The sequence below is a fragment of the Equus caballus genome, chromosome 13 (genome assembly GCF_041296265.1).
Source record: "Equus caballus isolate H_3958 breed thoroughbred chromosome 13, TB-T2T, whole genome shotgun sequence".
Classification (NCBI taxonomy): Eukaryota; Metazoa; Chordata; class Mammalia; order Perissodactyla; family Equidae; genus Equus; species Equus caballus.
Genome location: NC_091696.1, coordinates 29,681,766 through 29,706,802, shown reverse-complemented (window position 1 = coordinate 29,706,802; position 25,037 = coordinate 29,681,766). Strand labels below are relative to the sequence as shown.

Sequence of the window (25,037 nt, the reverse complement as noted above, 5' to 3'; positions counted from 1 at the left end):
GTGCCAGAGATTGTGTTAGCAACTTGGGATAAATCAGTAAATCAGACAAATATTCATGCTCTGGTCTTACACTTTAGAAGAGGAGGAAAAAAATGAGCAATTAATATAATAAATACATAAAGTATACAGTATGTTGTTGGTGATAAAGGCTATGGATAAAATAAAAAGTGGAGCAGAGTGAGGGAAATGGACATGATTGCAATTTTAAATAGGATGGTCAGAGTGGGCTTCATTCAGTTGACATTTCAGCAAAAGCTTGAAGGAGGTGAGGGAGTAAGCTATGTGGATATCTAGGGGAAGGGTGTTCCAGGTGGAGGGAACAGCCAGTGAGAGGCTCTGAGGTGGAAGTTGCCTGGTGTGCTTAGGGAACAACAGGGAGGCCAGCGTGGCTGGAGCCAGTGAGTGTGTGTGTGTAGGGAGGGTGATAATGGAGAGGAAAAAGGGGGACGAATCTTTTAAGCTTTCTGGGCCTCGGTTCCCTCATCTATAAAAGAGGATAATAATAGTACTTGGCTCAGAGGGTTGTTCTGAAGCCCTTAGAAGAGCGTCTGGACTACGGGTAAGCTTATGTTAGCATCCTGAAAAAGGACTCGTGGGTGCATGTCCAACCGCCGCCGCCAGGGGGCAGCAGCAAGCTCAGGTCGAGCTCTGGTCAATCGCGCCGGGTCAAAAGAGGTGAGGCCCTTCGCGGATGCCGCCCCGCTCTGTGGCAGCCACCGCAGCAGTCTCCCGCTCTCTGCTCCACGCCGCGGCCACGTGAGCGCCCGGTTCTGGCACACTACAAGCGCTTGCTGTCCTCCCTGCTGAGCGCACCTTTCTCTCTCCCTTCCGCAGGGTCAAGCAGAGCTGCCTCGAGCTGAGTAGCTTCCCGGCTGCACCCCCAAGATATTGCCAAGACGCTGAAAAAGAAAGCGTGGGAATGGTGTGGGGAGGTGGGGGCGAATAGGAAATCTAGAGACTCAGAGAGCCCCTTGGTGAAGGGTCGCACCTCTGCTGAAGTTTAAAGAAAGTCTTTGGGTTCCAAAGATGTCCCCTGCTTCACTTAGCCCTTTTTTTATTTAAAAATTTTAGGATATTTAGAAAATACATAACTACAGTAAAGAAAAATCTAATCAGTACAATTACATACACACAAACACACTGAAAGTCTCTCTCCCATTATCTCCTGCTTGGAAAAGGAAATTGTCTTTTCAGTAGTCTCTCTGAATTTGGTTTCACCGACCCCCACTCTCCCAATCATTACAGCCAGAGGATGCTAAGAGTTAAAACCCTTCAGTGACTTCTTAATACCTCAGGACAAATGCAGACTCCTTATCCTAGATGACCTGGCTCTGGTCACCCCATTTGGCCCCTCTCCTTCCCAGACTCCACATGGCTCCAGCCATATCCTCAGATTACCCAGGCTATTCTCTATCCTGCCATCCTTCCCACTCCAGCTCCCGTGCCTGGCCAAGTCCTATCCACACTGCACCTGTACCAATGTCCCAGTCCCTATTTGATGCTTCCACAGCATCCTGTGCAGCCCTACTCACAGCTGATAACACCAAAACTGTCTGTCTTCCTCTTCAGGGCAGGGAAAGGTCTATTTATTTGATTTAACACCCAATCTCCTCTTCTGGCACAGAAAAGTGACACAATCGGTGTTTGTTGCAGGCATAAACGAATGAATAATAATAGTAATAATACCTAACACTTATATAATGCTAATTCCACTCCTGGCACTGTTCTAGGCACTTTACATATATACATTGACATAACCACACAACCTCAAGATTGATACATCCTTATTTTACCAATACGGAAAATTAAAGCATTGAACAAGATAAGTCTCTTGCCCCAGATGGTAAATGGCTGAGCTGAGGTTTGAAACAGGCAGTCTGGTTTCCCATAAATGAGTCAAGAGCTGGAAGGAGAGGACGGGACCTCAGGGAAGGAATCCAGCCAGGGTTTGGTCGGTGCGCTTTACATCTAAGGGTCTTCTGGCCCTCTCCCGTTTCGCTTCCCAGGGTGCCCATTTTATAAAGCAGGAAAGAGGCCCAGAGAGACCAGAGATAGTTCTGGGAGCCCTGCAGAGGGAGCCATGGTGTTTATTTAGGGGTACAGGAGCAGAGGCACAGCCGGGAATGGGCTGGCGCCAGGGTCGCGAGTTTTCCTCTCCAAACTACCGTTCCCAAGAGACACCGGGCGCCTACAGGCCACGTGACGTCACGGCGGTAGAGGGCGCAGGCGGCTCGGCTCGCCGGGCCAGTCGACTGTTGGGCCGTTCCGCTCGGACCCCGGCCCTGGCTCTGGCCCCGCGGTAAGTGGAGCAGCCCGCGGAGACCCTGCTCGCGGAGGCTTCGCAGCGTGTGCCTGAAGCCTTCGCCATTGCGCTGGACCGCGGGAGTGCGCGTGGATGGGGTCCTGGCTTCTACCGTATGTGGGGGATCTGGGCCGAACCAAGTGACCCTGCGGAGCGGGAACCCACACGGGGACTCCTGGCCCGCGGCCTCGATGCAGCCGGCCCTCGGGCGCCCGGTGCTGTGTGCCTCACGTACGCAGGCCAGGCTCAGGGGCCCGGGTCTGAAGGCGCTGAGTAGGGGTCAGCCCCGCCCTCTGACCGACGGTACCCAGGCCCAGACAGCGGGGGCAAGGTTTTCGCGCTGGACAGGTCTGAGGATCCCCTTCCCTCCAGACCACCAGCTACAGCCTCAGGTTGAAGAATAGGAGCTACGGAAAGCAAAGTTGTCCATGGTCTGCCTGTGTGTGTTTGGGGAGGTGGTTGAAGGGGCGGGCAGAGATTACCCAGGCCTCAGGTTACCAGTGCCCCCCGTGGAGAGATGGTGCGGGTCGTCTAGATTCGGGTCTTACAAATTCTCCTTCCCTTATCCCCGTAGATGGGAGCTGCTCCCGCGGGGCTGAGCTTGTCAGCATCCTCGACTGACCCTTGCCCTTGAAGTCAGAGAAGAGCCCCTGCCCACCCACATCCCTCCTGCCCCGTTTTGGGGTCGCCTCCGTCTGTTGGGTCCTCACCCTAGGGGCCACCCCGTCCGACAAAGAAGCAAGACAATGATACTAGCTTCGGTGCTGGGGAATGGCCCCCGGGGTGGGCCTCCACTCCGGCCCCTCTTGGGGCCCGCACTCTTACTTCGGGCTGGCTCCACATCAGCCACTGATACACACCACGTGGAGATGGCACGGGAGCGCTCCAAGACTGTGACTTCCTTTTACAACCAGTCAGCCATCGACGTGGCGGCGGAGAAGGTGTGCAGCTGGGGCCGCAAGGCTGGGTTAGAGCTAGAGAGGGTGTCCAGGGAAGGGGTGGAGCAAACGTGGTGGGGGAGGGTGTTGGAGATCCAGTGCTCAAAGCCCATCTGCCCCACCAGCCCTCAGTCCGCCTCACTCCGACCATGATGCTCTATTCAGGTCGCTCTCAGGATGGCAGCCACCTTCTGGTAAGATTCCTATCCCCTATTTTTCTCTTGGTCCTGGAGCTCTGGCCTAGCCATTCAGGCCCTGGCCCTACCTTCCCTCCTCTTTTTCATCTAGAAAAGTGCCCGGTACTTGCAGCAAGAGTTGCCAGTGAGGATCGCTCACCGCATTAAGGGCTTCCGCAGCCTTCCTTTCATCATTGGCTGCAACCCTACCATACTGCACGTGGTAAGGTGGGCTACCTGGGGCATGGGTTTCCCTAGTAGAGGGGACCTTAGATCAATGTGCCCACTGCCCAGGGGGCAAATGGGGAGATGGGACCAGAGTGGCTGAGACTTGCCTGCCAAAAGGTTTCAGGGCTATGGAGGACTCAGACCCAACCCTTCAGAGGCCAAAGCTGCATATTCGTGGAAGCTTGAAAGACCATGACTGGGGTCTGAACTAAGTGAATTGGGGTGGATGGCAACCCCCATGGGTAGACTTGGGTGGCTATTCTCTACCCAGTGCCCACAGCATCCCTGTGAATTCCCACACCTCTTCCTTGCAGCACGAGCTATACATCCGTGCCTTCCAGAAGCTGACAGACTTCCCTCCGGTGAGGGCTGGGCCAGGGCAGGGTGAGGGGCTGAGAGGTCAGGGCTGCACCATCCATGCTCATGACTTTGTGGCCTGCAGATCAAGGACCAGGCGGACGACACCCGATACTGCCAGCTGGTGCGACAGCTGTTGGACGACCACAAGGATGTGGTGACCCTCTTAGCTGAGGGACTGCGTGAGAGCCGGAAGCACATAGAGGTCAGGGGCAGTGCATTGGGGGCCCAGGCTTGTTGGGGAGCCTGGGAAGGGCACAGGGTTTCTGAGACTCCACTCTTTACAGGATGAAAAGCTTGTCCGCTACTTCTTGGACAAGACGTTGACTTCAAGGCTTGGGATCCGCATGTTGGCCACACATCATCTGGCACTGCATGAGGACAAGGTAGGGCTCTGGGACCTGAGACCCACCTGGGAATGTCAAGTGGGGCAGAGCCAGGGGCCCCCTTGGGCTGGGGAGTGGGCTGAGGGCTGGGAGAGGCTTGGGGCTACTTCAGTCTAGAGGTTGCAAGCATTTGGTGGCTGAGGTGTGGGTGGAGGTGCTGCCTAGGTCTGACTGTCTTTCTCCTGCCAGCCTGACTTTGTTGGCATCATCTGCACTCGCCTCTCGCCGAAGAAGATTATTGAAAAGTGGGTGGACTTTGCCAGGTGAGGCTAGAACGCCTAAAGGGGTGAATGTCTTCAGGTGGAGAAAGCTTAGGTCTGAGCCTTTACCCAGAGCATAGACTAGGGCAGGGTTTCTCAACTGTGACACTATTAACATTTTGGGCCAGATAATTCTTTTTTGTGAGGGGCTGTCCTGTGCTTGCTGGGATGTTCAGAAGGATTCCTGGCCTATACTCACCTCATGCCAGTACTCCCCAGTTGTGACAAGCAAAAATGTCTCTAGAAATTGCAAAATCTCCCCGTGGGTGGGCTGGGGGCAGAATTGCCTCCAGTTGAGAAGCACTGGTCTAGGTCTAAACCCTTGCTCCTATCCACAGACGCCTGTGTGAGCACAAGTATGGCAATGCCCCCCGCGTCCGCATCAATGGACATGTGGCTGCCCGTTTCCCCTTCATTCCCATGCCGCTGGACTACATCCTGCCCGAGCTGCTCAAGAATGCCATGAGGTGGGCTGGCTGCATATGTGGGAAGGAGGCAGACAGAAACTCTGGGGTGAGGCTACTAAGACCGCTACCTACTGGTCTTTCTCCCCTGCATAGAGCCACGATGGAAAGTCACCTAGACACTCCGTACAATGTCCCAGATGTGGTCATCACCATCGCCAACAATGATATCGATCTTGTCATCAGGTTTGCCCTGAGTGGGAGTTGATTTGGGGTTGATGGGGGTTCCAGGCACTGTTTCTGACTTGCTATATGACCTTGAGCCAGTACCTGCCTCATGCTGAGACTTGGTCCCTGGTCAGACAAGATATTTTCTGGTCCTGAGATTGCCATGAGCTGGATAGAGAAGGGATAAGCAGTCATGGCCTAGGCAGAAGTGAAGATGGAGAAATGTAGCTTATAAAAAATAAGGCCCAAGGGTCTAGCTGGACCACATTCCATCTTTAGGTGGAAGGAACAGGAAGGAGATTTAGCACTGTCTACTTGGGAGGTAGTGAGCTCCCCACCAAAGCTGAGCCAAGCTCATGATATTGACATCCTGCCAGGATTTCAGACCGGGGCGGGGGAATCACTCACAAAGACCTGGATCGGGTTATGGACTACCACTTCACTACAGCTGAGGCCAGCACCCAGGACCCCCGGATCAGTCCCCTCTTTGGCCACCTGGACATGCACAGTGGCGGCCAGTCAGGCCCCATGCACGGGTGAGACCCCACCTGGCCAGGATAGAGGGTGGGGGGCCCCAGAAGACTCAAGCCTCTGAAGCCCCTGTCCTGTCCCCCTGCCCACTCCCAGCTTTGGCTTCGGGCTGCCCACATCACGGGCCTACGCGGAGTACCTTGGTGGTTCCCTCCAGCTGCAGTCCCTGCAGGGCATTGGCACAGATGTCTACCTGCGGCTCCGTCATATCGATGGCCGAGAGGAAAGCTTCCGCATCTGACCCCACAGCCCTTGGCCTGCTCACCTGCCCAGCCTGGCCCACCCACCCTGCCCAGACCCTCTGGGGCAGGCAGGGTGCCACCCTCTCCACATGCTGCTGCATCTTGGGTCTTAGGGCCCCAAACAGATGGACTCACATGGAGCCGAGTGCCACCCCTCCTCGACAGGATCCACTGCTTCCCTGCCTCCAGGCCTTGGAGGGGAGGAAGTGGGGAACCTTGAGGCTTCCAGCACTAGCTCTGTCATTCTCACTCCTGGGGAACCCCCACTTTGACCTGCTGTTTGTTATTAAAGTTAACATTTTGAATGCCCTCTTGGGCCCCATGTGTTGGGAGGGCAGGTGAGTTTTTGTTTCTGTCCCCATGGTGGTTCCCTGGGCCCTTGGGTTTAACTACTTCATTAACTGTCCCTGTCTTGACAGCCAGGAATATAACTGGCCCCAAGTCTCTTGCACATTTGGTTTGGCGGGAATGGGGATGACTCTGGGAGTTTATACAAAGACTGTTCATTCATTTCATGTAACAAATGTTTCTGGATCCCAGACAATATTGAGGCCCAGCTTCAGGTCTCAGACAATATTGATTCTGGATCCCAGACAATATTGAAGCCCAGCTTCAGGTCTCAGTTCTGACTCTTCCCTTCCTGGCAGTCACAGGTTCTAGAGGTGAAGGTCACCAGATTGGGCAACCTCGTGAACCACCTGATTCCCGAACTTGAGTAAGGTTAAAAATACTGCCTGCCAGCTGTGCCTGCTGCTGCCAAGGAAAGGAACACACAAGATTGTGCCCTGTCAGGCCCCAGCGGACAGTGGGGCCCTGGTAGGGAGGGCAAAAGGAAAGGGCTCTGGAGAGCAAGTGGGGACCCTCTGCCCATCTTGCCAGGGAAGGAGAAGATAGGCCTGAGGGCCTGCTTGGTGGGACTAGTGATGGAAGTGGAGGTTTTAGGGGAGATGGGAATTGTATCTGGAGGGCAAATGCCAGGTGGTGGGAAACCACTTGCCAGGCTGAAAATCCTGCTGGCTGCAGTGCAGGGGGGGTGAGGCTGAAGAGGTAGGTGGCAGTTGGCAGTTGGGGTGAAGGGCCTTGAATGTAGAGCCAAGAAGCATGGGCTTTATCCTGGAAGCAGCAGGGATCTGTGGATGGGTTTTAAGCTAGGAAGATGTTTCAGTTTGGATTTTCTGGAAGGAGACCCTGAGAGGAGGATTTGTGTCCAAGTGATTTGTTAAGAAAGTGCTTATGGAAGGGAGTAGGGGAAGCAAGAAAGGGACAGGCAAGAGGCCAGGCGAGGAGTGATCTCACACAAAAGTTCAGAGCCAAAGTTCTGCCTCAGAGCTGGAGGCCACAGAGCTAACTAAGTTCCACAGTCATTGATAAACTCCTCCATTTGACAACCGTTGGTTAATGTCTGTCTTGGGAAGTGTGGGTGGGGAGGTACTTGAACTTCCAGGCCAAAAAAAATCAGTTTTCAGCTTTTTCAGGCAAAACAGCTCTATTGGCCTGAGGGGCAGTTCGATAAAGAAGAGCCTCTGGTGCTGGCTTTTGAAAGCACATCAAAGGTAATTTGGGCACACAGAAGCAACAAAGAGATTCCAGGGGATCTGGGTGAATCATCTACATAGTCCTAGGAGGAACAATCAGTTTTGCATATTAGAAGAATCACTGGTGGAGGGAGAATAGCGAGGAGGTTGGTGCGGTGACATTGATCAGGGATTTATAAAGCCTAGGCTAATCCTTAACTAGGACAGTATAAGTGAAGATGTTGGGTGAAGTCGAAAGTGAGACACCAGAACCCTGGGTGGATAGAATAACAATCTTTTTTTTTTGTTTTTAAAGATTGGCACCTGAGCTAACAACTGTTGCCAATCTTTTTTTTTTTTTTTTTCCTGCTTTTTTCTCCCCAAATCCCCCTGGTACACAGTTGTATATTTTAGTTGTGGGTCCTTCTAGTTGTGGCATGTGGGACGCCGCCTCAGCATGGCCTAACAAGCGGTGCCATGTCCACGCCCTGGATCCCAACCCTGGGCCGCCGAAGCGGAGTGTGTGGACTTAACCACTCGGCCACGGTGCCGGTCCCATAGAATAACAATCTCGAAGATGAGGGGTGGGGTTGGGTGGGGTGGGGAGTGGGAAAAGTTATTACGATTTTAATTTTTTCTTTCCTGACTTTTGTTTTGTTTCTTATGCTGCCAGACACCTGGCATTCACTGCCCCCCACAACTTGCTTCATTTCCCCAGATCCAAGTTACCAGCACTTCCCACTGGCCCCCCCCCCCCCCGCCCCCAAATACCTAACTCAAGTATTTCTTGATCTGTAACCTCGGGCCTTGAGCATTACACCCCTCTTAGAATTGTTTCTGTCTAAGCCCAATAACCAAATTATAAGTCAGAGAAGATTCAGAGAGTGGCCAAAGGGAATGTTTATTGAGCACCTACCCTGTCTGGCACTGTGGAATACACTTGTTTTATATACATAGGAGAGAGATAAATATGTGGTTTAACTTTCATATAGTTATATGGCTTATATACAGTTTTACCTTTACCTACACTTTGAGAATGGACACACTTGTACACCTTACCCAGAGTAGAGCCAGAACCCAGGATTCCTCACTCACTAAGTCCAAAACACTCTCCATTATGTCCACTGCCTTTGGCTAGTGTCTGTTCAGCGGGCGTCTGGTTTGGGGGCCTGGTCCTTTCTTTAGAAAGGCTTGATTCTGTGAGAGTGTTTTATTGGGTGTCCCTGGACACACTTGTCCTGCTTCCCCCTCTCCAACTGTATCCTTTCCTCACCCTGAGCAAGGAAGGCAATTTCTTCAATCTTCAAAAAGGGGTGATCGGTATTAGGCTAGCGAAGGGGGCGGCGCAGGGATGGGTGTTAATTCCTGCCTCGCGGCCCGAATGCCAGGCAGCCAGGGAGGCTGCTCTGGCCCCGCCCCGTTAAGATGGGGGCAGCGCCCTCTGATCACTGGCATGTTTTGACTTCTTCAGACACCAGGGCCTTTAAAATGACAGAGCTGAGTCATCACATCAGGGAAGTCCTTCTCTTTTCAACTCTAGGGTGCAACCATATTTCCATACCGAAAAAAAAGAACTCCAGGACACTTGGCAGAGGAAACGTCAAGCTTGTCTCGGGGCCGCGAAGATGGCCGCAGCAACCAATGAGCTCCGGCCACGTCACAGACCCCACCCTCCAGCCTGCCGCGGCCTCCGCCACGCGTCGCTGACCCGGAGCTGAAAGCGCTGCGCGGCGCCGGAGTCTGGCGTCACTTCCACTACAGCGATGGCGGCACAGGCAGCTGCTGCGGCGGTTGCGGCGGCGACTTCAGGGATCTCGGGGGAGAGCGAGCCCGGGCCCGGGGAGAATGCGGCAGTCGAGGGAACTGCCCCGTCGTCCCCGGGCCGCGTCTCTCCGCCGACGCCGGCGCGCGGCGAGCCGGAAGTCACCGTGGAGATCGGAGAAACGTACCTGTGCCGGCGGCCGGATAGCACCTGGCGTGAGGGCGGGGTTTAGGGGCGTGGGCGGGGCCTGGGAACGGGTTCTCTGAGGGGCTGGGAGTCGTGCGGGGCGGGGCTGGAGGAAAGAGAAGGCGGAGTTTCAGGCTATCCCGGGCGCCGCCTATAAGCCCCACCTGTCAGGCTGTCGCCGAATTCTTCTTGTATATAGAGCTCCTTTTCCACTTCCTTGCCCTCTCTTAGGCTTCATTCCCTTTTCCTCTTAGCCTTGCTTCCTCGCTGTTCTCTCTTGTCTGTGCTACTTCCCGTTCCATCCGTCCGCTACAGCCGCCAGCGGAGACCTTCCAGAACAGAGAAACGAGCTTTTCCCTCCCTTCCATTGCCTTGCCTCATCTTTAAAAACCCCCCAAGTTCCTCAGAATGTCATTTATCTTTGTGACCTCGCTAGTCACCCCTAGCAAAGGCCATTGCCAGACCAGACCACACTATGTCTTCTGAAGACCATATGCCTTTTACCGCTTGTGCCCTCTGCCCTTTCTTCCCTTTCTCCTTGTTCACCTGGCAAGCTCCTACTCATCTTTTTAACACCATATCACCTGCGATGCCATTCCTCACTCCCTTCAGGCCAAGTGAATCATTCCCTTCTGTATGTTCCTGCAACATTTTCTTCATACCTCAGCCGTGGTATGTGTAATATTATGTTGTCATTGTCTGTCTGTGTCTTCCCCTTTCAAAGTGAGAGCTTCTGGGCGGCAGGACCACTTGTGATTCATTGCTGTGTCCTCTGAACCAAGCAAGAATACAGCATAGGGCCAGACATGCAGTGGTTGCTGTACTCATTTATTGAATAGTCTGCTAGTTGTCAGGTGCTATACTGCTAAAGCTTTAGAGGCATTAACTCATCTTCTGAGGTGGGTAATAGCCCTCTTTTACAGAGGAAGAAACAGGTTCAGAAAGCTGAAATAACTTGCTCAGTTAAACATAGATAGGAAGTCAGGAGCTAGAATTGTATATAAACCTAGGCTGTCTGACTCCAGAGCCAGCCCTCTTGACCCCTGAACAAATGAATGACTGAGTATAGTAAAACAAGCATTGAGTTTGGAGGCACACTTAAACCCAGTTAAGTATTAGTTCTTAGCACTTTTCAACTCTGTGAGCCTGGGTAAGCCTCAGTTTTCTCATCTGTAAAATAAGAATAACAGGGCCAGCCTGGTGGCGCAGTGGTGAAGTTCACACCTTCCGCTTTGGCAGCCCAGGGTTCACCGGTTTGAATCCCAGGTGTGGACATGGCACCGCTTGGCAGGCCATGCTGTGGTAGGCGTCCCACGTATAAAGTAGGGGAAGATGGGCACAGATGTTCAGGGCCAGTCTTCCTTGGCAAAAAGAGGAAGATTGGTGGCAGACGTTAGCTCAGGGCTAATCTTCCTCAAATAATAAAAATTAAAAAAATAAGAATAACAGGGGCCAGCCCAGTGGCACAGCAGTTAAGTTGGCATGTTGCGCTTCAGCAGCCTGGGGTTCGCCGGTTCAGATCCCGGCTGTGGACCTATGCACTGCTCATCAAGCCATGCTGTGGCGGGTGTCCCACATATAAATTAGAGGAAGATGGGCACAATGTTAGCTCAGGGTTGGTCTTCCTCAGCGAAAAAGGAGGATTGGTGACAGATGTTAGCTGAGGGTTACCCTTCCTCAAAAAAAAGAAAAATAAGAATAATAGCTCCATCCTGGCCCATCTCACAGGCAGTTGTTGAATGGCAGATGTGGACAGGTCAAGTTAGCTTGTGGTCCTGAAATCTGGAAACTGCTGCTCAGTGTGGGGGATCCCTCTTGTTCCAGCCCTGCCTTCCTTCCTGATGATTCTAGCCTTTATCCTTCACAGATTCTGCTGAAGTGATCCAGTCTCGAGTGAATGATCAGGAGGGCCGAGAGGAATTCTATGTACATTACGTGGGCTGTGAGTGACTTGGGGTATCCAGGCCTGGGTTGGGGGAGAGGGGTAGAAAGGCAACACCCTCATGGCCCATCCTCACAGTTAACCGGCGACTGGACGAATGGGTAGACAAGAACCGGCTGGCACTGACCAAGACAGTCAAGGATGCTGTGCAGAAGAACTCAGAGAAGTACCTGAGTGAGCTGGCTGAGCAGCCTGAGCGCAAGATCACTCGCAACCAGAAGCGCAAGCATGATGAGATCAACCACGTGCAGAAGGTCCGGGCCCCTCCCCTTCCCCAGGGCCTCAGGAGGTTCAGCTGCCTCTGCCAACTCCCTTGGGTCCCAGTGCCAAAACCACAGCAGTTTCCATTTCTTAAGCTCCTACAGTGTGTCAGGGACTTTACCTATTTCTTCTTTTGTGCTCTTCACAGATGAGAAAACTGAGGCTCAGGGAGGGCAAGGGCTTGGCTGCAGTCTCACAGCAAAGAAATGGTACAGTTGGGACTGGAACTCAGGCCTCCTGCACCGATAGGCTCTTTCATCTCCTATTGGCTGTGCCACGTTAGACTGAATAACTTGAAGTCCAAGGGGAAGAAAGAGAATGAATGATGTTGGGCACTTGCTATTGCCAGACATCATGCTGAGTACTGTACATGCATAAGCTCATCAAATCCTCCATAACAATTCAACACCACAGGGATAATTATTTCCTTTTGTGAATGAGGAAGCAGGCTCAGAGAGATTAGGTAACATACCCAAGGTCACGCAGCTAGTAAAAAGGTGGGCTGGAATTAGAATAATAATGGCAAACATTTATTGACTTGCGTGTCAAAGTTTTAGGCTAAGTATTTTAATATATGATCTCAATGAAGTTTCACAGCAACCCTGAGAGGTAAGCATTATTATTCTCCTCAGTTTACAGGGAAGGAACAGATGAGTTTAGGAACCCAGTCAGGAATTAGATTTGCCAACTAGATTCTTCTGCTGTGGGGCACAGACCATTAACCATGGCTTTGACACATCCTAGAAACTCAGACCATTTGTTTCTAAAACCTGGGTTCTTTTCACCAAGCCAGCCTGCCCCTGGGGGGTTACTTTCCTCCCCACTCTGAGCCTCAGTTTCTTGATTTGTAAAGTGGGGAGTGCAGACGAGAACAGGGTTTGCTGAGTTCTCAAGGCACTCAGACATTCATTAGTTTCAACCAGGCACTTTCATCCTTCTGAGTACCTGTTGTGTGCTCTGCAGCAATGTTTTTCAAACTGTGGGGCACAGCTGTTAGTAGATTGCCAAATTAGTTTAGTGCATTGTGACCAGCGTTTATATCTTTTAAATGGAAGAGAGAAATAGGATAAGGTGGAAAATATCAGAGTGCGTTGAACTTTGTTAAAGGCAAGTATTATTTTGAGAAACTTTATTTCACATACAAATACACATTTATGTACACAAACATGTCAACTGGTTTACAGTGCTAACTGCACTTCCTACTGTGGGTTGTGATAAAAAAAAAAATTGAAATACCCTGAACTAGAAAGACCTCTTAAGGTCTGAGGCAGCACCGTCCAGTTGGACTTCCTGTGACAAAATGTCAGTGATCTATGTCTGTACTGTCCAGTAGAGTAGCCACTAGCCACATGTGGCTATTGAACCCTTGAAATGTGTTTAATGTGACTGAGAATTAAATTTTATTTAAATTTAATAAATTTAAATAGCTGCATGTGGCTAGTGGCTGCTTGATTGGACAGCACAGGTCTAAGGTTCTCTTAGTTCCTCAGTGAGGTTGCACTGGTAAATTAAGTCTCAAAGATGTACCTACCTCCAAGCTGGTAATCAGCAGGGTGAATGACAATGGGCCAATGGTGATAAAGGATGGATAATCAGCAAGGTTCTTCAGAGCCTAATTAATGTTTAATTCTAAATAAATTGCAGCATTTAAGAAAATTAGTGTTTTTTGTAGTCCTTTAATGCATTTGCAGAAGAGGATTGTGTCTTGTGAGAGTTGGGAAATATGTTTTAAAGAGGCCTATAAGGAGGAAAATCTTTCTTCCCTCATCTTTGCAGGGGTTAGGCTCAGAGCTGGACAGACCAAGGGCCCTTGCCCAACTGTGTTGACCTAGGGCAACTGACCTCACCTCTTTGTGCCTCAGTTTCCTCTTTTGTGCAGTGTGGATAATGAGCACTCTTGTCTCAGGCTCACTGTGAGGACCAAATGAAATAATGCCTGTGGAGTTCTTGGCATTTGGAGTAGATGGCAGCTAGCTAGTCCCCAAGAGTGAGTGACCTCACCTCTCCCTGCCTGTTTACTTTTCTGTAAAATAGAAAGAATGCTGTATCTCAGGGTTGCCAAAAGGGTTAAACGAGGCCATGCAGGCGGGAAGGGGGTTCTGGGTGAAACACTGGCTCCTTTCTGCCTTCTCAACTACAGGGCAAGGCTGCCATCTACTTTGGTGTAGGTCATAGGCCTTGGGTCCCCCCTCTGTTGTCAGGCTGTCCTTGGTTCCTCCTACAGTCAGGCCTAGGAACAGAATGTGCTGTGAGTGTGACATGATTTTTAGTCTCTGCTCTCTAAGGACTTGGAAAATAGGGCACACCAAGTGGGGACAGTCAGAAGGTATTGTTGTTACCCACTGCGTTCCTGACTTGGGAAGGAGAGGGTGTATTCTGCATCGAAAGAATCCAGTCAGGCCTCCTGCAGGACGTGAGCCTTGAAGGACAAGAAGGAGCAGAGTAAGAACAATTACACATGCTAGGTCACAAAGCTCTGCCTCATCATGCACTCACCTAGCTCATGCTCTGTACTAGGCGGAGCCAGCATTTTCTGGTGGCAAAAGGAAAGGGAAGGGCATTCAAGGAGAAAAGAACTGCATGTGCAAAGGCGTGAAGGCTGGGAAAAGAGGGGTGTTGTCAGCAGTGTAGATTTGAAGGGGTGATGACTGGAGGCTGGGAATCTAAGGAGGCCTAGTCAATTATCCAGACCTAAGGTGGTGGCAGTGGCTGTTAGGAGTGGGACAGAGAGGAGAATTCCAGAGATGTCAAGTAGGTAGAGTTGACAGAACTTGGCCGTTAATTGAATGCCAGGCTGAGAGAGAGGGAGGAAACTTAAGAGCAGGCCCGTTATTGGTCTTGGGCAGTTGCAGGAGACTGATGCTCCCTGTGACGTGGGGAACCTGGGAGGATGAACAGGTTTGCAGGGAGGAAAGGTTGAGTTCCTTTCTGGACACCTACAGTCTGATGTGCCTGTGGAGGGACCTCTGGGAGCAGTCCCATGGGCAGGCACCTCAGGGGGTCTGGTGCTCAGGAAAGAAGTCCAGGCACATTGGGGAGTCCGCACCAGTTCCTTCTATGGGCATGGAAGACAAGATCCATTATTTCACCTGTCTCGCGACAACTTTGGCAGAACTGGAGTGATCCCATTGTATAGCTGGAGCTCTTATCAACCCAAGGACTCGACCCAGGCCTCCTGATCCTAGCCCTGTTCATCTGGCAGAAGGTCCAAATTTGGGTATCAGGGCCGTCTGGGATGTATGGGTGGGTGGGCAGATGGGAGAGGAGCTTGGACCAGCCAGCTTCAAATCCAGGTAAAACAAGTTAGCTATTCGTATCGTTCTTACTGTCATTCAGAGGATGGGGTCTGGAAGACAGAGGGAAAGCACTGACTTCTTGGGCACGGGAGGGATGGGCTGACTACCATTTCTGTTCACCTCTGTCCACTGCTCTTTCCTTGTCCAGACCTATGCAGAGATGGACCCCACGACAGCAGCCTTGGAGAAGGAGCATGAGGCGGTAAGTAGGGGCAGGGGTCCTGACTGCAGGCACTCCCTCCCCGCTGCTTTCTTTGCCCCAGCTGAGCCATCCACTGCTCTCCACTCCCACCTTGCCCACAGATCACCAAGGTGAAGTATGTGGACAAGATCCATATTGGAAACTATGAAATCGATGCCTGGTACTTCTCGCCATTCCCTGAAGACTATGGGAAGCAGCCCAAGCTCTGGCTCTGCGAGTACTGCCTCAAGTATATGAAATATGAGAAGAGCTACCGCTTCCACTTGGTGAGGCTGGCCCGGCCGGGCCTGGTGAGAGAGGCGGGCTTAGAGGCTGAGGGCAGCTGAAGCAGCAGCACTAGGGAAGAGAGAGATCCAGAAGAGTGGAGTACAAGGAAAAGCCCACGGGTTGAGAGAGCTAGATTCCAGGCCTGGTTTTGTCTTTGCTGGAGAGACGTTGGCCAACTTGCTGCCCCTCCCCAGACCTCAGCTTCCTCTTCTGTGGAATGGGGACAGTAATCCCTGCCCTTATCTCTCCTTGAGTCCTTTGCCTTTCACCGCATCTATCAAGGCCATCCGAGTGCCAGGTTCCTTGGTGCAAGAGAGGAAGCAAGCCTGGCCCCTGAGCATTGGGACCATAAGGTGTGGACAGATGGAAAGCATTGGTACACGAGAGCTGCCAGGGGCAGGGGGCTCTCTTCACTGGCACAGCAGGGTGTTTCCCAAAGGGTGCAATCTGCAGCAACTGAGTGTGGTTTAGGAAACACCATTGTCATAGATGAGAGTCCTCCAGAGTCCTCTAGAGCCAGACCGACCTGGACTTGAACCATCTAGGTGTGTGATGTGCGAGCCAGTTACTTAGCCTCTCTGTGCCTTGGTTTCTTCATCTGTAAAATGGGCTGTGTCTTCTCAGGCGTTTGGGAGGATTACTCCATGTAGGGGAGGTGTTCAGCCCAGGGTCTACAGATGGGGAAACTGAGAGAAGCAGAGCCTTGCTGCAAGCCACATGGGGTGGGATGGGGACACCTAGCAGAGAACCTTCGGGTCTCAAGCCTGTATCTCCCCATGCCCACCCCCAGGGCCAGTGTCAGTGGCGGCAGCCCCCAGGAAAGGAAATCTATCGCAAGAGCAACATCTCTGTGTACGAGGTGGATGGCAAAGACCACAAGGTGAGCTGGATGGCGCTGTGGGGAAGCACTGGGCACCTCCTGACGATCCTTGTTGTCACCAAAGGATAGAGGCCAGCCTTAGGATGAGCCTCCACCGGGAAAAGGCCTGCGGGACTGTGCTTAGCCTGGCACTTGGCCTGTGGTTGGTGCATAGTAAACACATGGCCCTGTGGTGCCAGCCTTGGGGACTGGGTTTCCATCTGTCCCTGAGGACTTTTCTCCTGATCGGGTAGTTTAGGTTTAAGCAGTCCTGGAACCCAAAGTGGAGATTGTTGTGCCTGAGGCTGCTTCTAGAAGCACTTTCTCTTTCTGCCTGAAGGAAAGGTGTTTGTTTTTCCTGGGAGGGAACTGCTTTGTGTAAGGTTTCCTACCTGAGAGCTTGGTGGCTCTGACGGCTGCGTTGCTTGTTCCTGGCAGAAAGACTTCAGTGGGGGCAGGGCCTTTGGGGTGTGCTTTGCTGTCATTGAGAACCTGGCCTTTGCTCAGTCAGTCTGGGAAGGTCTCATCAAGTGAGATGGTTTCCTGTGGAAAGGCAGTAGAGTGTAAGATGAAGAGGGCAGGCTTCGGAGTGGCTCCTGGCTTCAGGTTGCCCTGTTACTTCCTAGCTGACCTTGGACAATTTACTTAATGTTTGTTCCTGTTTTCTTATCCATAAGACAGTAGTCGTGATAATATTTATCTAGTGGGGTTGTTAGTGGAATAAATGAGACAGCAATGTCTAATGCTTAGCACAGTGCCTGGCACCAAGTAGGTGTAGTAAACATGGCCTTTGTTATTTTTGGTGACCTCTTGGGGCTCAACCAGCCTTGTAATATATAAGCTTGGGGAATATCTGCTCTAAGCCTGGCCCTTGCCTGCTGCTCCGCCTTCCTGAGCACAAACAGGGGGAGTGGCAGAAAGGACTCCAGCAGGAGACCTGGGGGTTCTTTCCAGCTCTACAGTCTGTCAGCTTTGAGGCCTCAGGCAAGCACTTCCCCTCCCAGAGCCTCAGTTTCCTCCTAAAAAAATGGGACTAGCAATGCTGAGCTCACACAATTGTTGGGTCAAATGAGAGTGGATCTAAAAGATGTCATAAACCAGAGGGCTGCCTGATCTGTGCTATGAAGCCAACCTCAAAGTCCCATTGTCCCTCCTGACGTTGGTCTCTTGTGTGGGTTGGTGTCTGGTCCTGCAGCAAGGAGGCTAGTGAGGCCCAGCAGAGGAGCGTGGCCAAGTGGGCAGACAACTCAGGCTTCAGAGTCAGGCTCGAGGCTCAACCATTCAGCAGACATTTACCAAGCACCCAGCTTCATACTTAGCCTGGTGCTAGGCACACGGACACAACTATGAATAAGACAGAACTCTCAGACCAGTTTGAATCCTGCCCTAGCTCTCACCAGCCGTGGGGCCTTGGGCAAGCCACCTATTTCTCTGAGCCTGTTTCTCTGAAACTTGAGTCACTATCTGTGCAGACTGAACTCGTATTTAGCACTCGGAAGTGGTAGTCAGGGTTAGTCTAGCTCTACCATTACCTCCTCCATTGCCAATAGCTCTCTGGTTCTCAGTTTCCCTGTCCATCAGAAAATGACTCCAAGATTCCTTCCAATTCTAAATACTACTGTTCTGGTGAGGAGCCCATTTTTCATCTGCCTGGCACCGGCTGCTTTTCTGGAGCCTGGCACTTGCAGAGCAGGGTGACAGCTCCTGCCCAGGCCTCGATGGGCTAGGTGGGGGAGTTGTACTTGCTCCCTGAGCCTGCTTCCACCTCTCCCACCCCTCAGATTTACTGTCAGAACCTGTGTCTGCTGGCTAAGCTTTTCCTGGACCACAAGACATTGTACTTCGACGTGGAACCCTTCGTCTTTTACATCTTGACTGAGGTGGACAGGCAGGGAGCACACATCGTCGGCTACTTCTCTAAGGTGCTGGGTTAGGAAGCCCAGGTTAAGGGAAGGTAGGGAGTATGAACGGGAGAAGGGGCTGAGCCTCCCCGGAGGTCCTGATCTCCCACCCCTGCAGGAGAAGGAGTCTCCAGATGGTAACAACGTGGCCTGCATCCTGACCCTGCCCCCCTACCAGCGCCGTGGCTACGGAAAGTTCCTCATTGCTTTCAGTGAGTGGCTGCTAGCCTGTCCAGCAAGGGACAGCTTGGTGGGGGGGGGGCGTTGCCTAGGACGGTGGGTCCTCAGGATCCTCATTTCCATCACTGCCAGGTTATGAGCTATCCAAGCTAGAGAGCACAGTAGGCTCCCCCGAGAAGCCACTGTCTGACTTGGGCAAGCTCAGCTACCGCAGCTACTGGTCTTGGGTCCTGCTGGAGATCCTGCGAGACTTCCGGGGTACACTGTCTATCAAGGACCTTAGGTGAGGGCCCTGGTCCCCAGCCCTGTCCAGGGCATGCTGTCCATCAAAGACCTCATAAGGGAGGCTTCCTGGAACCCTCAAAGAGGGAAAGATTCTTCTAAGATTGACCACGATCCTGTCTCCTTGTCCCCTTTTGCTGTCCCAGCCAGATGACCAGTATCACCCAGAATGACATCATCAGCACCCTACAGTCCCTCAACATGGTCAAGTACTGGAAGGGCCAGCATGTGATCTGTGTCACACCCAAGCTGGTAGAGGAACACCTCAAAAGTGCCCAATATAAGAAACCACCCATAACAGGTGGGTAGTGGGTAGGGGGTAGGTGTAAGACCTGCTGGGAGTCAAAGCCGCCTTTTTGCTGTCATGTGATCCCAAACCAGTCTGACCAGCTCCCTGACCCAATGCCTGGGGCAGGTTACTCATTCCTGGGTTTCCCTGCCCCCTCCCCAGGACTCAGTCTGCCCTTGTTCTCACCTAGCAGTGAAACCTGGCCTGGGCCCAGATCAGGCCAGGCCCAGAGGCCCAGCTCTGCCTCTCATGCCTCTTCTCCCCACAGTGGACTCTGTCTGCCTCAAGTGGGCACCCCCCAAGCACAAGCAAGTCAAACTCTCCAAGAAGTGAGTGGCCCCTGCCTCTGCTGCTGGACCTGTGCCTCCTTGCCCCCTAGCCTGTAAATATGTACAGACCTGTTTCATCATTTTTTTAATAAAGTAAGTTCTGCTGGTGGCTCTGGACTTGGGAGGTGGGTGGGCGATGCCAAGAGCTGATGTTTTTCATTTTATATCACAGACATAGCCAGCTGTGCTCAAAACATTTTATTCCTTCTTGCTCCTTTTACCCCCCATCCCAGATCCAAGCCCGAGCCCAGTTCCGGTGGGGGCTCAGTCCTCCGGAGTCCAGAAATCAGGGCTGAAGGGTGGCATGGCAGCCAATGGGGCAAGATTGGGGCCTTTTCTGTCCTTGAAAACATGCTGCCCAGAGGCAGCCCCAGCCCAGAAGACAGGACGAGGATAAAGTGATGGGGCTCATCAGGCAGAGCAGGCAGGGCTCTGGAGCCAGCCCTTCAGCAGCAGTCAACTGGGCAGTTGCCCAGTCTTCTAGAAAGAGGATGGGGAGCCAGGGCCTCTTTTCATAGCTAAGGTTCCTTGGGACCTCCTTAGGAGCCCAACCAATAGGCTTGTGGACAGCAGGTATAGGTGGCCAGAGGTTCTAGCCAGTACCACAGGCAATAAAACTCCTGACTGTGGGTTTAGTCCCAAAGAACAGACCCAGAAGAGTGGACTCAAAATTGAAGATGGTGCCCTGGACTCCAACAGGTTTCTGGGAGGAAGAAGTGGCTCACGTGAGGCTCCAGGCCCAAAGAGTGTCAGGGAGGAGCCAGGTCCATTCCTGGGAACAAGTATCTGCCCTTGGGTGCGATGTGCAAGTCCTGGAAGCAGAGTCAGCTCCCAGAGAGAGCAGCTCGGTGCTCATGTCATGGGCCGAGGAGGCCCAGCGTCAGGCCTAGTGGCAGCAGCAGGATGGGCCCCAAAAAGCCCTGGGCTTCAGCAGAGTTGAAGGCCAGATGGTTGCTGCAGAGGTTGCTGTCGGGCTGGGACTCCTGGATTTGGGGCACCACACGAGGCTGGAGCTTTGTCACATGGAAGTTAATCCAGGAGGTATAGCTGGAGGTCAGAGTGTACACACCAGGCCTGTTGGGGGCCCCACAGGCATCGCCCCAGCTCACAATGCCTGCCAGGTACCAGAGGCCCCCCACAGGGCAGGAGAGTGGGCCCCCAGAGTCACCCTGAAGAGAAAAGCCATACACTGGCTGTCAGGACTAGGCCCCAGGCCTCCAGTCATCCATGCCAGCCCCATCCAGCCCTCATCTCCCAAGATGCACTTGTCTCAGCCATTCCCCTAGATCCCCTGCATTTACCTGGCAGGCATCCTTGCCCCCCTTCAGATAGCCAGCACACACCATGTCCTCCTGGATAAAGTGGGGCTCATTGGGCTTGGCGTCAATGTTGTATAAGCAGTTACATGTCTCGCGACTGATCAGTGGCACCTCAAGTTGTTGCAATGGCCTGGGGGCCAGGAGGCTCACTGTGGGGGCAAAAGATGCTTACCCAGGGCCTCCTATCCTGAGTTAGGCTCCCCTCCATGCCCACCTAGACATCAGCGCCCACCTCACCTGAGGGGGCCACATGGCCCCATCCGGTGACAGTACATTGGAGGCCATTGGGGAAGGAGGCATTGGCTGCGGGGAGGCAGATGGGCCGGATGTAGCGGGAGAAGGTGATGGGGCTGCTGAGACGGAGGAGCGCAATGTCGCCCTGGGAGCCCTCGTGGCGGTAGCTGTTGTGGGAAATGATCTGTGCCACAGTGCGGACCTCCGCCTCAGGGGTGTGGGAGTCCAGCTGGTTGGCCCCCAGCTTTACCTCATAGTCTTCCTTGCGGTGCTCCCTGCAGGCAGAAGGGCAAAGGCTGTAACCCAGGAGACCTGTCCTAGCTCCCTGATCTCTGTTGCCTGTGGCATCCAACCCCAGATTCTGACCCCAGGCAAAGGACCTTTCAGGCCCCAAATGGCACCCTACTTTTATCCTGTAACCTCTGGCCTTCACTCCTGACTGATCCTGACTTGATACCCCTAGACTCAATGCAGAACCCCAACCTCTGACCTAGACTGATCCCTAAACTTTGGCCTCCAGACCACTTTTGACTTCCCTGCCCCCCATCCAGCTGGTACCTTGGGAAGCAATGAGCAGCCGACAGCACCCACAGCTCAGACAGAAGAGAACCGCCACACACGTGGGTGCCATCGTAGGTGATGCTGACCTGCCAGGGCCACTGGCCAGGGGCTGCACTGCTACCACCTGTGATGCGTGCTTGGGAGGCCATGCCGCAGAATGCTGCCCAGGGAGGAAGGAGAGCAAGTCAGGCCCTTCTGGGGCCCTCCACCAGGTGCTTAGCCCTGCTACTCCCAATATAGCCCAGGAGATCTGGTTTGGAGCTTGGGAAATGCGTTCACAGAAAGAAGCCACCCCCTTGTCCATCCCACTGCTCACCAGTCATGGTCAGTTCTGCCTGCTTGCAATCTGGCACCCGCTGCCTACCTTCCTTCCTCTGAGGCCTTCCTGCCCTCCATCCCATCCACTGCTTATAAGTCTGAATATCTTCATAAACCATAAACCTGGCCAGGTCTCACCCCTGCTTAAATCCTTCCCTGGGTGCACACTGCTCTTAAGATACATTCCAGCCCTTCCATGACACCGAAATCAACTCCAGCCAGCCCTCTGGACACTTCCTGTCACACACGAGGCCATACACTTGTTCAACTCTAGATCTTTGCTTATCCAGGTCATGCTGCCTAGAATACCTTTCCTCATCACTACTCTGCTTGGCAAGTTTAAGTTTCTCTTTGCCTATGGAGCCTGCCCTGACCCTGCTGGCTGTGTTAGGCAATGCCTCAGAGATCCCAGGGCCCCGCGCTTCCCCGACACTGTCCAATCACACAGTTGTTCCTGTGTCTATGACTGTGTCTGCTTCAACCACACCAACCTGGGCGTTTCCTAGCCGCAGGGACTAGAGCAGATCCCCCTGTCCCCAGCGCCCAGCATGGGGCCGGGCACACAGAGGGAGTTGTGGATGTGTGTTGAACATTTGCACAGAACAGCCGGGCTCCCATGGTGTGATAAGTCTAGTTTCCAGGACAGCCCCACCCCTGCTGAGGTCGCTGTTTGAAACAGGACCCAGCTGCCCTTCACAAAGTCACCTTTCCAGGAGCAGAGAAAACTGCCCAGCAGGCCCCTCCTCCTCTCCCGATAATGACAGTAGTTACTATTTAGTGACTGTTCAAACAATGCCAGGCCCCTAAAGGGCTTTCACTTCCTTTATTTTCTTGACTCCTCATACAACCCCAGGAAATAGACATATTCAACATCATTTAGAGGTGAGGGGACAGGCCAACGACACACAGCCAGTAAGTGGTGAAGTGGGGACTGAAAACCTGACTCGGAGTCTAGAGGTGTACCTTTGAAGAAGGGAGACCCTTGGGTTGTTCTCTTCAAAACAACCCCCCTTTGGAGTCAGACCCGGGTTTAAATGCCAGCTCTGCCGCTTACTGGCTGTGCGCCCTGGGCAGGTCACTTCTCTGCATCTCAGTTTCTTTATCCATAGAATGAGGGCTATAATGTCGTCTCATAGAACTATTTTGGGCACTTAAGACAATATGGGTGGGCAAGACAGACCTGCAGAGAGAGGGTCAGACGCTCATTAAACACTCCCATCGGGGAGCCGGCCTGGTGGCCCGAGTGGTTAAGTTCGCACGCTCCACTTTAGTGGCCCAGGGTTTCGTCGGTTCAGATCCCAGGCGTGGACATGGCAGTGCTCGTCAGACCATGCTGAGGTGGCATCCCACATGCCACCACTAGAAGGACCCACAACTAAAAATATACAACTATGTACCGTGGGGCTTTGGAGAAAAAGGAAAAATAAAATCTTTAAAAAAAACCCAGAATACTCCATGGGAATCTGAGTCCGTGTCCCCTCCTCTTCCCCTCCCCCACTGTCCCAGCAAGCCTTACCTTCAGCCCCGTGAGCTCCTGGAAGGAAAGAGAAAGAGGAATAGGTAAGCAGAGAAGGCCCAAGTTGTCAACCTCTTAGCACCTGCCACTTCTCCTGTGGGCCGGCCCCCCCCGGAAGCTGAAGTTGAAGGGAGAGGGAGAAGTCAAGAGTGAGGGAGGCTGAAGCCCAGGGTTCTTGAGCCCAGAATAAGTGACGTGCCCCATAAAAGGGTTATACTACCCTTGGCCCCTGTGCACCACCCCTCCCCGTGCCCCACGCTCCCCCCCACCCCGCACATACTCACCCATCCTGGACTGGAATAATCCAAGCAAAAGCAGAATGGTCACAGCCTCCAGCCGCTGAGGCCCTAGGCCCACCCTCTGGGCCATGGCCCAGGACAAGGGCTCCTGGGGAGACACCAGGAACCCAAGGGAAGGGACCTAGGGCTGGTTTCAAAGGCAAGATCCAGGTGTTAGGTCCAGAGGGAAGGGACCCCAGAATCCACACTGGGAATGAGGAGCAGGTGTCCAAGGCTGGCTTTGAAGGCAGGGAACAGGCACAAAAGGAGACAGTCTCCGCAGCCAGCAGTGAGGACACGTCTCCCGCACGGCCTGGCTACGCAGAGACTTTCCAGAGTGGCGGCTGTTTGGAGAAAGGCACCTACCTGCCCGCCCCTCTCCTGGCCCCGCCCTCATGCTCAGCTCTTCATTTGCCACCAAAGTATGAGTCCTCCCAGACCCTCAGGCTTTTCACGTGTGCGTGCGTGCGTTGAGGGGCTGATCAGCCAGAGAACAGCCCTGGGCAGGCCTGGAAACTCCATGGCCTGACTCCCGGGAGAGCCACCCAATTGCTGTTTGCCCCAGGTCTGCCAGACAGTTCTGCCCCCCAGGGCCTGGCCCAGCCTTTGTTATCATGGGGCCACAGCCACTCCTGCCTCCTTCCCTCCTTAGGCCTTGTATGTGAGTCCAGGACACCCGGGTCTGCTCAGGGTTAGGGCCATTTCAGGCCCTTCTGTGGAGCCTGCAGCCTCATCTGTGTGTGGTGAGGTGTGGTGAGCGTGTCTGGCAGTGCCAATCATCCCACAAATATTTACTGAGCGCCTACTGTGTTCCAGGCACAGGAAACAAAACAGACATCATCCCTGCCTTCCCTGAGCTCACCCTGAAATGAGGACGACAGACTTGAATCAAATAGTCACACAAACAATTATAGAATAATTTCAAAGTAGGAACTGTGATGGAGAAAGAAGAATGGGGGCTCTGGAAGCTATTCACAGGAGACTGACATGGCTGGCATCATGAGGGGATCCTCGAGGAAGTGCCTTTAGAACTGAGACCTAAAGGGGTTATGAAAATGTTAACAAGGCAAAGATAGGGGAGGGGTAGTTCACATGGAGGACGCAGGTGTGCAGGTTCAGGGAAAGAAGGCCCCAGTGACTGGGTTGGGGGTCAAGCGCAAGCTCTGTGAGTGTATGAGTCTGTGGGCACTGGGAGTGCGTGTTGGCTTCAAGATTCAGAAAAACAGACCCCTGCTTCCCCACCTACCTTCCCCAAGACTAGGTGTCTGGACCTCTGAGCCAGGACTTCAGGACCCACGCTGGAGGGCAGGGAATTCCTGGAGTGAATGAGGGACGGAGGCTGACTTGGGAAGGCGTCTAAGCTGGGGAGGAGGGGCAAGACACTGGGCATTGTGGGTGGGTTTGGGTAGAAGATGAGGTATATTATCTTCGTCTTCATGTGGGGGATGGCATATGGGTGACAGACTGGGTATGGGGAGCAGGGGGGATG

At 53.0% G+C, this 25,037-nt stretch overlaps 3 protein-coding genes across 13 annotated transcripts; 2 read left to right on the top strand and 1 right to left on the bottom strand.

The window, feature by feature from the left end:
* The first annotated feature begins 834 nt into the window (after nt 1-834).
* BCKDK (branched chain keto acid dehydrogenase kinase) lies at nt 835-6,374 on the top strand. Of its 7 annotated transcripts, none has more exons than XM_001500782.5 (12): nt 835-2,299; nt 2,877-3,243; nt 3,366-3,434; nt 3,529-3,639; nt 3,959-4,006; nt 4,087-4,206; nt 4,289-4,387; nt 4,577-4,650; nt 4,986-5,114; nt 5,208-5,297; nt 5,657-5,815; nt 5,907-6,374. In XM_001500782.5, the coding sequence occupies exons 2-12, from the start codon at nt 3,049-3,051 to the stop codon at nt 6,049-6,051; spliced, it is 1,239 nt and encodes a 412-aa protein (XP_001500832.1). In that variant the 5' UTR covers nt 835-2,299; nt 2,877-3,048; the 3' UTR covers nt 6,052-6,374. The 7 variants fall into 7 exon arrangements, with proteins under 7 accessions (XP_001500832.1, XP_023511349.1, XP_023511348.1 ...); XM_014729999.3 differs by having other exon boundaries at nt 2,187-2,415; XM_023655581.2 differs by lacking the exon at nt 3,366-3,434.
* Nucleotides 6,375-7,486: 1,112 nt separating this feature from the next.
* KAT8 (lysine acetyltransferase 8) lies at nt 7,487-19,431 on the top strand. Of its 2 annotated transcripts, none has more exons than XR_011424650.1 (12): nt 7,487-7,605; nt 9,107-9,543; nt 11,382-11,456; nt 11,535-11,710; nt 15,162-15,215; nt 15,317-15,481; nt 16,273-16,362; nt 18,123-18,263; nt 18,361-18,454; nt 18,555-18,705; nt 18,855-19,005; nt 19,262-19,431. XR_011424650.1 is itself a non-coding variant. In XM_001500749.7 (12 exons), exons 2-12 carry the CDS (start codon nt 9,330-9,332, stop codon nt 19,324-19,326), a joined length of 1,380 nt encoding a protein of 459 aa, XP_001500799.1. In that variant the 5' UTR covers nt 7,495-7,605; nt 9,107-9,329; the 3' UTR covers nt 19,327-19,431. The 2 variants fall into 2 exon arrangements, 1 of the variants encoding a protein (XP_001500799.1); XM_001500749.7 differs by having other exon boundaries at nt 7,495-7,605; nt 18,851-19,005.
* Nucleotides 19,432-19,505: 74 nt separating this feature from the next.
* On the bottom strand, nt 19,506-24,442 carry PRSS8 (serine protease 8). 4 transcript variants are annotated; one of them, XM_070231889.1, is made up of 6 exons: nt 23,540-24,442; nt 22,935-23,158; nt 21,434-21,596; nt 20,879-21,150; nt 20,624-20,790; nt 19,506-20,491 (listed from the first exon to the last, which is right to left on the bottom strand). In XM_070231889.1, exons 3-6 carry the CDS (start codon nt 21,583-21,585, stop codon nt 20,180-20,182), a joined length of 903 nt encoding a protein of 300 aa, XP_070087990.1. In that variant the 5' UTR covers nt 21,586-21,596; nt 22,935-23,158; nt 23,540-24,442; the 3' UTR covers nt 19,506-20,179. The 4 variants fall into 4 exon arrangements, with proteins under 4 accessions (XP_070087990.1, XP_005598804.1, XP_023511350.1 ...); XM_005598747.4 differs by lacking the exon at nt 22,935-23,158 and adding an exon at nt 23,271-23,288 and having other exon boundaries at nt 23,555-23,887; XM_023655582.2 differs by lacking the exon at nt 23,540-24,442 and having other exon boundaries at nt 22,935-23,209.
* Nucleotides 24,443-25,037: the final 595 nt, after the last annotated feature.

Bases quoted from the DNA above. Each gene is read 5' to 3' on its own strand.
- BCKDK (XM_001500782.5), top strand. From the start codon at position 3,049: ATGATACTAGCTTCGGTGCTGGGGAATGGCCCCCGGGGTGGGCCTCCA. The intron at 4,651-4,985 runs GTGAGGCTAGAA...TCCTATCCACAG, and splicing joins AAGTGGGTGGACTTTGCCAG to ACGCCTGTGTGAGCACAAGT. The intron at 5,816-5,906 runs GTGAGACCCCAC...GCCCACTCCCAG, and splicing joins CAGTCAGGCCCCATGCACGG to CTTTGGCTTCGGGCTGCCCA.
- KAT8 (XM_001500749.7), top strand. From the start codon at position 9,330: ATGGCGGCACAGGCAGCTGCTGCGGCGGTTGCGGCGGCGACTTCAGGG. The intron at 15,482-16,272 runs GTGAGGCTGGCC...GCCCACCCCCAG, and splicing joins AGAGCTACCGCTTCCACTTG to GGCCAGTGTCAGTGGCGGCA. The intron at 18,264-18,360 runs GTGCTGGGTTAG...CCACCCCTGCAG, and splicing joins TCGTCGGCTACTTCTCTAAG to GAGAAGGAGTCTCCAGATGG.
- PRSS8 (XM_005598747.4), bottom strand. From the start codon at position 23,639: ATGGCCCAGAGGGTGGGCCTAGGGCCTCAGCGGCTGGAGGCTGTGACC. The intron at 21,151-21,433 runs GTACCAGCTGGA...TTCTGCCTGCAG, and splicing joins GCTGCTCATTGCTTCCCAAG to GGAGCACCGCAAGGAAGACT. The intron at 20,492-20,623 runs GTAAATGCAGGG...TTTTCTCTTCAG, and splicing joins GGGGCAAGGATGCCTGCCAG to GGTGACTCTGGGGGCCCACT.